This window comes from Entelurus aequoreus, linkage group LG10, assembly GCF_033978785.1.
Source record: "Entelurus aequoreus isolate RoL-2023_Sb linkage group LG10, RoL_Eaeq_v1.1, whole genome shotgun sequence".
Classification (NCBI taxonomy): domain Eukaryota; kingdom Metazoa; phylum Chordata; class Actinopteri; order Syngnathiformes; family Syngnathidae; genus Entelurus; species Entelurus aequoreus.
The window spans coordinates 54,666,222-54,680,032 of record NC_084740.1 but is presented as its reverse complement, the minus strand read 5'-3'; the positions used below and the strand labels follow the sequence as shown (position 1 = coordinate 54,680,032).

At 39.7% G+C, this 13,811-nt stretch overlaps 1 protein-coding gene across 1 annotated transcript in view; it reads left to right on the top strand.

Annotated features, from left to right (window-relative positions):
* The first annotated feature begins 4,025 nt into the window (after positions 1 to 4,025).
* slc6a13 (solute carrier family 6 member 13) overlaps positions 4,026 to 13,811 on the top strand; it is a 50,261-nt gene continuing 40,475 nt past the window's right edge. The window contains exon 1 of the mRNA XM_062061230.1: positions 4,026 to 4,122. Within this exon, the coding sequence (XP_061917214.1) occupies positions 4,116 to 4,122 (7 nt within the window). The 5' untranslated portion in view covers positions 4,026 to 4,115. The remainder of the gene's footprint in view (positions 4,123 to 13,811) is intronic.

Sequence of the window (13,811 nt, the reverse complement as noted above, 5' to 3'; positions counted from 1 at the left end):
ACAATTTGAGCCAGGATGAAAGATTCATGGATGAGGAACGTGAGAGTGAAGGACTAGAGTGCAGTGAAGGACGTATCTTTTTTCGCTCTGACCGTAACTTAGGTACAAGGGTTCATTGGATTCCACACTTTCTCCTTTTTCTATTGTGGATCCCGGATTTGTATTTTAAACCACCTCGGATACTACATCCGAGGACGCGAAATGGACATTCACAGTGACTTTTATCTCCACGACAATACATCGGCGAAGCACTTTAGCTACGGAGCTAACGTGATAGCACATCGGGCTTAAATGCAGATACAAAACAAAAGAAATAAACCCCTGACTGGAAGGATAGACAGAAAATCAACAATACTATTAAACCATGGACATGTAACTACACGGTTAATGCTTTCCAGCCTGGCGAAGCTTAACAATGCTGTTGCTAACGACGCCATTGAAGCTAACTTAGCAACGGGACCTCACAGAGCTATGCTAAAAACATTAGCTATCCACTTACGCCAGCCAGCCCTCATCTGCTCATCAACACCCGTGCTCACCTGCGTTCCAGCGATTGACGGAGCGACGATCATAGATGCGGTCGGCGGCCCGGAGACGGAGGAAGTCAAGGTGAGGTCGGCGGCTAGCGCGTCTGCTATCCATCTCAAAGTCCTCCTGGTTGTGTTGCTGTAGTCCGCCACTAATACACCGATCCCACCTACAACTTTCTTCTTTGCAGTCTTCATTGTTCATTAAACAAATTGCAAAAGATTCACCAACACAGATGTCCAGAATACTGTGGAATTTTGAGATGAAAACAGAGCTTTTTGTATTGGATACAATGTGTCCGAATACTTCCGTTTAACTATTGACGTCACGTGCATACGTCATCATACATAGACGTTTTCAACCGGAAGTTTAGCGGGAAATTTAAAATGTCACTTTATAAGTTAACCCGGCCGTATTGGCATGTGTTGCAATGTTAAGATTTCATCATTGATATATAAACTATCAGACTGCGTGGTCGCTAGTAGTGGCTTTCAGTAGGCCTTTAAGAAACTTTTCTATGACTTTGGCTCCTGAATTCTTCTGTGTGTTCAAGATTGTCATTACTGCCACAAGTGGTGGGAAATTGTATTACAACCGAGTAGCACTGCGTCCCGTACAGACTACAGCTGAGAGTGCCACCAGGTGGCACTCGTGGCCCGGCAACGGTTCAGAAACACTGCAATGGACAAGTTCCCTGTGAAGCGTACTAAAAGCACTTTTGGATGCTCTAAATTTCAGCGTCAACGATATGTTTTAGACAACAATCTTCCAAAACACGACTCTTTGAAATTGTTGAGAAATTCTATGAAATGTGACCGTTAAATCCCATGATTGACCAAAATAAGTATTTGTTGGAGTCTACACTTGTGTAATTTAAATGCCGTCATTATAACGACTTCAATCTAAAAATACATTGCTATTTTAGTCTTAAAGGAGCCATATGTAATAACTTTGTCAAGTCATCATTAAAAATAACCCTGATACATCAAAAGGCATTAATAAATCATCTTCCTTTCCAATACCTCTATAACTGCTAACAGTAGTCCAGCCGGGATATGCTCATTACAAAATTAGTATTACAGCCCCGAAATCTTGTTATTGTTTTCATTTCGATGCCCCGCCCTCCACCGTTTGACCAATTAGAATGTCCGTGAGTGTGTCACATCCAGGTTGCCAGGTACACACCGCCATCTTGGTCTAGCTCAGGGGTCAGCAACCCGCGGCTCTAGAGCCGCATGCGGCTCTTTAGCGCCGCCCTAGTGGCTCTCTGGAGCTTTTTCAAAAATGTATGAAAAATGGAAAAAGATGAGGGGAGGGTTTTAAAATGGTTTTCTGTTGGAAGACAAACATGACACAAACCTCCCTAATTGTTATAAAGCACACTGTTTATATTAAACATGCTTCACTGATTCGAGTATTTGTCGAGAGCCGTTTTGTCCTACTAATTTTGGCGGTCCTTGAACTCACCGTAGTTTGTTTACATGTATAACTATCTCCGACTTTCTAGGACGTGTTTTATGCCACTTCTTTTTCTGTCTCATTTTGTCCACCAAACTTTTAAGGTTGTGCATGAAAGGTGAGTTTTGTTGATGTTATTGACTTGTGTGGAGTGCTAATCAGACATATTTGGTCACTGCATGACTGCAAGCTAACCGATGCTAACATGCTATTTAGGCTAGCTATATGTACATATTGCATCATTATGCCTCATTAGTAGGTATATTTGAGGTCATTTAGTTTCCTTTAAGTCCTCTTAATTCAATTTATATCTCATGACACACTATCTGTATGTAATATGGCTTTTAATTTTTTGCGGCTCCAGACAGATTTGTTTTTGTATTTTTGGTCCAATATGGCTCTTTCAACATTTTGGGTTGCCGACTCCTGGTCTAGCTACTGCCACTGGTAAAGTTACTAAACATGTCAGACCTTAAGTCCATCTAAAAGTTACCATTCTCAACTTATTCATGACAAAGCCAGGAACAAATCCAGGATTTGTATTGAAAGATGGAGACCATTGAAGGCGGAGAAGATTTTTTTCATCTAAAGCCAAACTTGCTAGTTTCCTCCTTTATAGGTAAGTCAGGCATTTACATTCTCTAATTACTTGTAATAAATGGAAATAGACATTTGGTATGTCAACTATATTGTCCAATACAGTCTATGATCTTGTCTAACAAAGATAGTATGTTTCTGCAACCAATGTTAGCATGCTAGCTCGGTCAATGACATATCAACATATATGCTAACGGGGGAAATATATGCTAGTTAGCCTGCATGTCGATGTGTCATCCAACTGACAGGGCAACATATATTTAGTACAAATAAAAGATATGCGGTATGGGTAGTGTCAGTGCCTATTTCCTTCTCAATATGCTGATACGCTGAGGAAATGGGTTCCAACATTAGTCATCATGGCAATGTGAAAGGTATTTAGGCAGCCAAATCACATGATTAAAGAATTCCTCATTGGTGTTTGCATATTGTGGACTACATCTACCAAGTTATATGGCAATCTGAAAGGTTTGAAACAGTAGCCTATAGGCATACCTTGGTAAAATGTCTCCTCTTTCATTTTGGGCGTACATTAGGCTGCTAAGCAGGCTCTACTTATTTCCACCAGTATAACCATTGCTAGAGTTGGTTGTAGTTGGTTTTAGTCTTTGTTTTCTGATAGTACTGACAATAACCACACGTCAGTCCTGCAGCGTAGGTCTCGTCGCTTGCCATTTGAAGTTCCTTGGCGTAGCCCAGTCGATCCAGCTGGATTCGGCTGCGTAACCTCAGTCAGGGAGAGAGGGGTAGGGGACTACAGAATTTTGACCGCGATTGCAGTACCATTTCTGGCCAGATTCTTACATATGGCTCCTTTAAGTGTGCGGATGCCTTAAGAAAAGTAAGATTCTTGACTGTTGGTAACTTGCTGACTCGTTTGCATCGGTCATTTTTCCGCCTTGTCTCGAAATGTGGGTGTGGCCTTGCGGGTCCTCATTAGCATAAGTAAACACCCTTCAATGCCCCTAATAAGGGCATAAGCCTGGCATGTCAACAATGTGGTCGTATTTAACTCTGCAGTTCCCCGTTTTTTTGTCTCCATTTTTATTATTATTACTCTTAGGTATTATAACTTCTCTTTAATCCGATGTGTCAAAAAGGGGACAATACAGCACCCCACTGGCCCACGGTTAGGTCACGGGCACAGGTGCAAACATTCATGCACACTTTAAGGAATCTTTCGTGAATCCCAATTGTTTTTAAATGATTTCTAAGAAGACAATCCTGCAGATTTCTCCGTATTGTTAAATCAAGCTGGTTTTGTTTGTGTGTTTGTATGTCCAAAAGTTACGCAATCAGTGCACCACACTGAGACATGCACAGACCTCCAGTGTGCTGCGGCAGTGGATGAACCGGCAGAGTGGGGGTGGGCTGAACTGGACGGGTGGAGGGGGGTTTAGCACTGGGAGAAAAGGGGGGTTGGGGTCTTTGGAGAGCTCATTTCAGGCTGCCAGCCCCTCAATGCAGGTCGCATAGTGACACTTGACCACAGGCCCTCATTGTCGCTTCCATCCTGGCATTGGTGCAGCATCATGAAAGGTAAGCTCATAGTAAAATGTTTTTGATGACGTTTTAGAATTTTTGCCATGCAAACAAATGTCCATTTCCTACCACTTGTCCGTTACGGGGTCGCGGGGGGGTGCTGTAGCCTATCTCAGCTGCATTCGGGATACGTTTTTATTTTTTTATTTATGTGCATCTGATGATATAAATTCAACTTATTATTATACTTGTTTTATTTTGGAGCGTGGTGGAACTGTGATGATGAAGTTGAGCAGTAAAACAGCTCAAATGGATGCTTGACTTTGGTCACTTAAGTGGTGTAGAAAGATCTGCTCATCATTTAAAGAAGGGGTGTCAAACACGTTTTCATTGAGGGCCACATCGCAGTTATGGTTGCCCTCAGAGGGCCGATTTTAACAATGAATAACATACATGTATATATATATATATATATAATACATTAACACAGGGGTGTCCAAAGTGCGGCCCGGGGGCCATTTGTGGCCCGCAGGTCGTTTTTTAAGCGGCCCCACGGCACATTTTAAAAATACGATTGAAAACAATTAAAAACATGATAAGTGGTATAAAAGAGCAAACAGGTGAAATGTAACAAGAAAATGTCGCAATGTATACTCTAATACAGGGGTCACCAACCTTTTCAAAACCAAGAGCTACCTCTTGGGTACTGATTAATGCGAAGGGCTACCAGTTTGATACACACTTAAATAAATTGCCAGAAATAGCCAATTTGCTCAATTTACCTTTAACTCTATGTTATTATTAATAGTTAATGATATTTAAACTTAATTGAACGGTTTAAAAGAGGAGAAAACACGAAAAAAATGACTATTAAATTTTGAAACATAGTTTATCTTCAATTTCGACTCTTTAAAATTCAAAATTCAACCGAAAAAAAGAAGAGAAAAACTTGCTAATTCGAATCTTTTTGAAAAAATTTAAAAAATCATTTATGGAACATCATTAGTAATTTTTCCTGATTAAGATTAATTTTAGAATTTTGATGACATGTTTGAAATAGGTTAAAATCCAATCTACACTTTGTTAGAATATATAACAAATTGTCGAAAAAACAGAAGCTAAAATGAAGAATTAAATTAAAACGTATTTATTATTCTTTACAATAAAAAAAATACATTTACTTGAACATTGATTTAAATTGTCAGGAAAGAAGAGGAAAGAATTTAAAAGGTAAAAAGGTATATGTGTTTAAAAATCCTAAAATCATTTTTAAGGTTGTATTTTTTCTCTAAAACTGTCTGTCTGAAAGTTATAAGAAGCAAAGTAAAAAAATTAATGAATTTATTTATTTAACCTACTCAGTGGCCTAGTGGTTAGAGTGTCCGCCCTGAGATCGGTAGGTCGTGAGTTCAAACCCCGGCCGAGTCATACCAAAGACTATAAAAATGGAACCCATCACCTCCCTGCTTGGCACTCAGCATCAAGGGTTGGAATTGGGGGTTAAATCACCAAAAATGATTCCCGGGCGTGGCACCGCTGCTGCCCACTGCTCCCCTCACCTCCCAGGGGGTGAACAAGGGGATGGGTCAAATGCAGAGGACAAATTTCACCACACCTAGTGTGTGTGTGACAGTCATTAGTACTTTAACTTAACTTAACTTAAGTGAAGACCAAGTCTTTAAAATATTTTCTTGGATTTTCAAATTCTATTTGAGTTTTGTCTCTCTTAGAATTAAAAATGTCGAGCAAAGCGAGACCAGCTTGCTAGTAAATAAATACAATTTTAAAAATAGAGGCAGCTCACTGGTAAGTGCTGCTATTTGAGCTATTTTTAGAACAGGCCAGCGGGCTACTCATCTGGTCCTTACGGGCTACCTGGTGCCCGCGGGCACCGCGTTGGTGACCCCTGCTCTAATAACACAAAGCTGCCACAGTGGATATAAAAAACTGAGATTTTTTTTTATAAAGAAGGGCCTAAAACGAACAAACGAAAAACATAAACAACAATAAAACGTATACTTGACGGATAGATCTGAAGTTGATCTCGAGATTATTGTGTTAAAAGTAAACAGTAAAAAAAAAATTGAATTCATTTTTTAACACTGTAATTATTTGGATCCCCAATAATTTTAGTGTGATTTGTTTTTAAGTGTCATTGCTCAAAAAATAATAATGAATTAAAATCAATGTTGTTATGAGTTATTGACCTTTTTAAGGCTCCAATTATTATATAATCTCAAATATTCCACTTAAAAATGTTATTGTGTTAAAATATTGCATATTTTGTATTTTTTCCATAAAAAAACAGGGTTTTCCTTGACAAAAAGAGCATACAACTTAAATCTTTAAAAGTGTTATATTGACAGATAGACCTAATGTTGATCTAGAGATTTAAAACTTGAATAATAATAAATATAATAATACTGAATAATGCCACATTTTTAATATTTTTTTGACCAAAAACCTTTGGGGTCCCCGGAATCAAGCCTGAGTGGAGGCCTAAATGTATATTTTTTATACATATATTGTATTGGTTTTTAAAATAAATATCAAAATGGCCCCCGCTTGCTTTGATTTTTCAGAATGCGGCCCTCAGTGGAAAAAGTTTGGACACCCCTGCATTAACAATATATATTGTTTAATAAGCTGCAAAAAAAAATCTTAACATTTATTTTAAAAATTGGCAGCTCAGTCACCAGAATTTTACAGTAAAACCAGTGGGTATTTTACAGCATATAAAAAAATGGAATAAATGGAATGAAATGGAAAAACGATACCACTGTTTTTAGCTGTAAAACATTTTTTTTAGTGTCTTATTGTATATAGAATAAAACGGTACCAAAGTTGATTTTACGGTAAAAAACTCATAAAATCTATTGTCAATTTTGCAGTCTACAATTTGATTGATTTTTTTTTTTAAATCATATGTATTGCAGATATTTAAGTACAGTATTTATGTTTATTTTAACAAAAAATATTTTTGGAATACATGATAATATAATATTTTCATTTTGATACTATTGAATTTTAAAAGATATGCAATTGCATGCAATACATGAGTTTTAATGTCAAAAGGGAAATTAATATAAAAGCATTTTATTAACGTATATTATTTCCAGGCTTTCGCAGGCCACATATAATAATGTGGCGGGCCAGATTTGGCCCCCAGGCCTTAAGTTTGACACCAGTGATTTAAAGCACCTAACTATGATGTTTAAAAAGCATGTCCAATATTTACTTTGTCACCAATATCACATTTTTCTGTACATAAACACATCTTTTTTTTTTTGTATGAGTAGTCAGTTCCAAAAGGCATACAGTATAATATTGGACTTTATGGCTCAAAGGTATCATTTTATTTTGGACCGCTACTTAATTTTAACGTGGCCCGTCCCGCAATTTTAACCTGGCATGCCACATAATTCCACACCATCTGGCGTGGTCATTCAGAGCGGTCTGCCACGTCAGTGTTTTTCAACCTTTTTTGAGCCGAGGCGCATTTCTTTCATTGAAAAAATGCGGAGGCACACCACCAGCAGAAATCATTAAAAAATGAAACTCGGTAGACAATAAAAAGTCCTTGTCGCAATTGTTGGATATGACTTTAAAGCATAACCAAGCATGCATCACTATAGCTCTTGTCTCAAAGTAGGTGTACTGTCACCACCTGTCACATCACACCCTGACTTATTTGGACTTTTTTGCTGTTTTCCTGTGTGTAGTGTTTTACTTCTTGTCTTGCGCTCCTATTTTGGTGGCTTTTCCTGTTTTGTTGGTATTTTCCTGTAGCAGTTTCATGTCTTCCTTTGAGCGATATTCCCCGCATCTACTTTGTTTTAGCAATCAAGAATATTTCAGTTGTTTTTATCCTTCTTTGTGGGGACATTGTTGATTGTCATGTCATGTTCGGATGTACAAACCCCGTTTCCATATGAGTTGGGAAATTGTGTTAGATGTAAATATAAACGCAATACAATGATTTGCAAATCCTTTTCAACCCATATTCAGTTGAATGCACTACAAAGACAACATATTTGATGTTCAAACTCATAAACTTTTTTTTTTTTTTTGCAAATAACAATTAACTTAGAATTCCATGGCTGCAACACGTGCCAATGTAGTTGGGAAAGGGCATGTTCACCACTGTGTTACATGGCCTTTCCTTTTAACAACACTCAGTAAAGGTTTGGGAACATTTTTGAAGCTTCTCGGGTGGAATTCTTTCCCATTCTTGCTTGATGTACAGCTTAAGTTGTTCAACAGTCCGGGGGTCTCCCTTGTGCTATTTTAGGCTTCATAATGCGCCACACATTTTCAATGGGAGACAGGTCTGGACTACAGGCAGGCCAGTCTAGTACCCGCACTCTTTTACTATGAAGCCACGTTGATGTAACACGTGGCTTGGCATTGTCTTGCTGAAATAAGCAGGGGCGTCCATGGTAACGTTGCTTGGATGGCAACATATGTTGCTCCAAAAGCTGTATGTACCTTTCAGCATTAATGGCGCCTTCACAGATGTGTAAGTTACCCATGTCTTGGGCACTAATACACCCCCATACCATCACACATGCTGCCTTTTACACTTTGCGCCTATAACAATCCGGATGGTTCTTTTCCTCTTTGGTCCGGAGGACACGACGTCCACAGTTTCCAAAAACAATTTGAAATGTGGACTCGTCAGACCACAGAACACTTTTCCACTTTGTATCAGTCCATCTTAGATGAGCTCAGGCCCAGCGAAGCCGACGCCGTTTCTGGGTGTTGTTGATAAACGGTTTTCGCCTTGCATAGGAGAGTTTTAACTTGCACTTACAGATGTAGCGACCAACTGTAGTTACTGACAGTGGGTTTCTGAAGTGTTCCTGAGCCAATGTGGTGATATCCTTTACACACTGATGTGGCTTGTTGATGCAGTACAGCCTGAGGGATGGAAGGTCACGGGCTTAGCTGCTTACGTGCAGTGATTTCTCCAGATTCTCTGAACCCTTTGATGATACTACGGAGCGTAGATGGTGAAATCCCTAATTTCCTTGCAATAGCTGGTTGAGAAAGGTTTTTCTTAAACTGTTCAACAATTTGCTCAGGCATTTGTTGACAATGTGGTGACCCTCGCCCCATCCTTGTTTGTGAATGACTGAGCATTTCATGGAATCTACTTTTATAGCCAATCATGGCACCCACCTGTTCCCAATTAGCCTGTTCACCTGTGGGATGTTCCAAATAAGTGTTTGATGAGCATTCCTCAACTTTATCAGTATTTACTGCCACCTTTCCCAACTTCTTTGTCACGTGTTGCTGGCATCAAATTCTAAAGTTAATGATTATTTGCAACAACAAAAAAATGTTTATCAGTTTGAACATCAAATATGTTGTCTTTGTAGCATATTCAACTGAATATGGGTTGAAAATGATTTGCAAATCATTGTATTCCGTTTATATTTACATCTAACACAATTTCCCAACTCATATGGAAACGGGGTTTGTACTTTGTGGACGCCGTTTCTGCTCCACAGTAAGTCTTTGCTGTCGTCCAGCATTCTGTTTTTGTTTACTTTGTAGCCAGTTCAGTTTTAGTTTCGTTCTGCAAAGCCTTCCCTAACTTTCAATGCCTTTTCTTAGGGGCACTCACCTTTTGTTTATTTTTGGTTTAAGCATTAGACACCTTTTTACCTGCACCCTGCCTCCCGCTGTCGTCTGCATATTATGATCACGACAAACCATCACCACGACGCGTTCCCGACATCTACAAAGCAATTAGCTACCGGCTGCCACCTACTGATATGGAAGCGTATTACACGGTTACTCTGCCGAGTAGCAAAACTCACGTAACAGGTGCACGTAGCAAACAGATGTTACGTAGACAAGGCATGAAGCAAACACTGACGCCAGACTGAGCGTGGCGAGCAAGGTGAATAAAATAGCTCTCTGATTAGTGGTTGACAGCAGCTGAGCGTGGGACCACTAACCAGAGGCAGGTGAACCCAAGTAATCCCCATGGTGACCAAAATAAACCCAGGAGTGCACAAAACAGGAACTAAGGGAGTCCAAAACTAACAGAACATAACCAAAACATGATCCGGGCCAGGGATCATGACATACTCACTGTTGCACGTGGCAGCCATTATTGCAATATGGACCCTATAGCTCGGTTGGTAGAGCGGCCGTGCCATCAACTTGAGGGTTCCAGGTTCGATCCCCGCTTCCGCCATCCTAGTCACTGCCATTGTGTCCTTGGGCAAGACCCTTGACCCGCCTGCTCCCAGTGCCACCCACACTGCTTAAAATGTAATATATATAATATAATTCACTTCACACCTCAATTTTGTTTAAACCAGTTATTGATCAATGTAGCCCGGCAAATCTGTTTAAAGCACTAAATATTTCAATGTAATTCAGGAAAAACGCTGAACCTGAACTGATACAACAGTAAATATTTACAGTGTGTTGACATTGATGACCTCGTGTACAGTCGTTAAATATTAGCCAGCCTGCTGAATACTTTGCCTTTCAATAAAGTGGCCGATGAAAAGATGATCTGCACTATGATGGCATGATGTTGACACGTAATAAGAAGTAGAGTCCAGAGTCAGGACCCGGGGTGGACCGCTCGCCTGTGCAGCGGTTGGGGACATCTCTGCACTGCTGACCCATCTCCGCTCGGGATGGTCTCCTGCTGGCCCCACTATGGACTGGACTCTCACTATTATGTTAGATCCACTATGGACTGGACTCTCACTATTATGTTAGATCCACTATGGACTGGACTCTCACTATTATGTTAGATCCACTATGGACTGGACTCTCACACTATTATATTAGATCCACTATGAACTGGACTCTCACACTATTATATTAGATCCACTATGAACTGGACTCTCCCACTATTATGTTTGATCCACTATGGACTGGACTCTCACACTATTATGTTAGATCCACTATCGACTGGACTTTCACTATTATGTTAGATCCACTATGGACTGGACTTTCACTATTATGTTGGATCCACTATGGACTGGACTCTCACACTATTATGTTAGATCCACTATGGACTGGACTCTCACACTATTATGTTAGATCCACTATATCTAACATAATAGTGTGAGAGTTCAGTCCATAGTGGACACTATTATGTTAGATCCACTATATCTAACATAATAGTGTGAGAGTTCAGTCCATAGTGGATCTAACATAATAGTGAGAGTCCAGTCCATAGTGGATCTAACATAATAGTGGGAGAGTCCAGTTCATAGTGGATCCAACATAATAGTGAAAGTCCAGTCCATAGTGGATCTAACATAATAGTGAAAGTCCAGTCCATAGTGGATCCAACATAATAGTGAAAGTCCAGTCGATAGTGGATCTAACATAATAGTGTGAGAGTCCAGTCCATAGTGGATCTAACATAATAGTGAAAGTCCAGTCCATAGTGGATCTAACATAATAGTGAAAGTCCAGTCCATAGTGGATCCAACATAATGGTGAAAGTCCAGTCCATAGTGGATCTAACATAATAGTGTGAGAGTCCAGTCCATAGTGGATCTAACATAATAGTGAGAGTCCAGTCCATAGTGGATCTAACATAATAGTGTGAGAGTCCAGTCCATAGTGGATCTAACATAATAGTGAGAGTCCAGTCCATAGTGGATCTAACATAATAGTGAAAGTCCAGTCCATAGTGGATCTAACATAATAGTGAGAGTCCAGTCCATAGTGGATCTAACATAATAGTGAGAGTCCAGTCCATAGTGGATCTAACATAATAGTGTGAGAGTCCAGTCCATAGTGGATCTAACATAATAGTGAAAGTCCAGTCCATAGTGGATCCAACATAATAGTGAAAGTCCAGTCCATAGTGGATCTAACATAATAGTGTGAGAGTCCAGTCCATAGTGGATCTAACATAATAGTGTGAGAGTCCAGTCCATAGTGGATCTAACATAATAGTGAGAGTCCAGTCCATAATGGATCTAACATAATAGTGAAAGTCCAGTCCATAGTGGATCTAACATAATAGTGTGAGAGTCCAGTCCATAGTGGATCTAACATAATAGTGAAAGTCCAGTCCATAGTGGATCCAACATAATAGTGAAAGTCCAGTCCATAGTGGATATAACATAATAGTGTGAGAGTCCAGTCCATAGTGGATCTAACATAATAGTGTGAGAGTCCAGTCCATAGTGGATCTAACATAATAGTGAGAGTCCAGTCCATAGTGGATCTAACATAATAGTGAAAGTCCAGTCCATAGTGGATCTAACATAATAGTGAGAGTCCAGTCCATAGTGGATCTAACATAATAGTGAGAGTCCAGTCCATAGTGGATCTAACATAATAGTGTGAGAGTCCAGTCCATAGTGGATCTAACATAATAGTGAAAGTCCAGTCCATAGTGGATCCAACATAATAGTGAAAGTCCAGTCCATAGTGGATCTAACATAATAGTGTGAGAGTCCAGTCCATAGTGGATCTAACATAATAGTGTGAGAGTCCAGTCCATAGTGGATCTAACATAATAGTGAGAGTCCAGTCCATAATGGATCTAACATAATAGTGAAAGTCCAGTCCATAGTGGATCTAACATAATAGTGTGAGAGTCCAGTCCATAGTGGATCTAACATAATAGTGAAAGTCCAGTCCATAGTGGATCCAACATAATAGTGAAAGTCCAGTCCATAGTGGATATAACATAATAGTGTGAGAGTCCAGTCCATAGTGGATCTAACATAATAGTGTGAGAGTCCAGTCCATAGTGGATCTAACATAATAGTGAGAGTCCAGTCCATAGTGGATCTAACATAATAGTGAAAGTCCAGTCCATAGTGGATCTAACATAATAGTGTGAGAGTCCAGTCCATAGTGGATCTAACATAATAGTGAAAGTCCAGTCCATAGTGGATCCAACATAATAGTGAAAGTCCAGTCCATAGTGGATATAACATAATAGTGTGAGAGTCCAGTCCATAGTGGATCTAACATAATAGTGTGAGAGTCCAGTCCATAGTGGATCTAACATAATAGTGTGAAAGTCCAGTCCATAGTGGATCTAACATAATAGTGTGAGAGTCCAGTCCATAGTGGATCTAACATAATAGTGAAAGTCCAGTCCATAGTGGATCTAACATAATAGTGAAAGTCCAGTCCATAGTGGATCTAACATAATAGTGTGAGAGTCCAGTCCATAGTGGATCTAACATAATAGTGTGAGAGTCCAGTCCATAGTGGATCTAACATAATAGTGAAAGTCCAGTCCATAGTGGATCTAACATAATAGTGTGAGAGTCCAGTCCATAGTGGATCTAACATAATAGTGAAAGTCCAGTCCATAGTGGATCTAACATAATAGTGAGAGTCCAGTCCATAGTGGATCTAACATAATAGTGTGAGAGTCCAGTCCATAGTGGATCTAACATAATAGTGAAAGTCCAGTCCATAGTGGATCCAACATAATAGTGTGAGAGTCAATCAATCAATCAATCAATGTTTATTTATATAGCCCTAAATCACAAGTGTCTCAAAGGGCTGTACAAGCCACAACGACATCCTCGGTACAGAGCCCACATACGGGCAAGGAAAACTCACCCCAGTGGGACGTCAATGTGAATGACTATGAGAAACCTTGGAGAGGACCGCATATGTGGGTAACCCCCCCCCCCCCCCCCCCCCCGAAAAGCAATGAATGTCGAGTGGGTCTGACATAATATTGTGAAAGTCCAACACATCAGCGAAAGTCCAGTCCATAGTGGGGC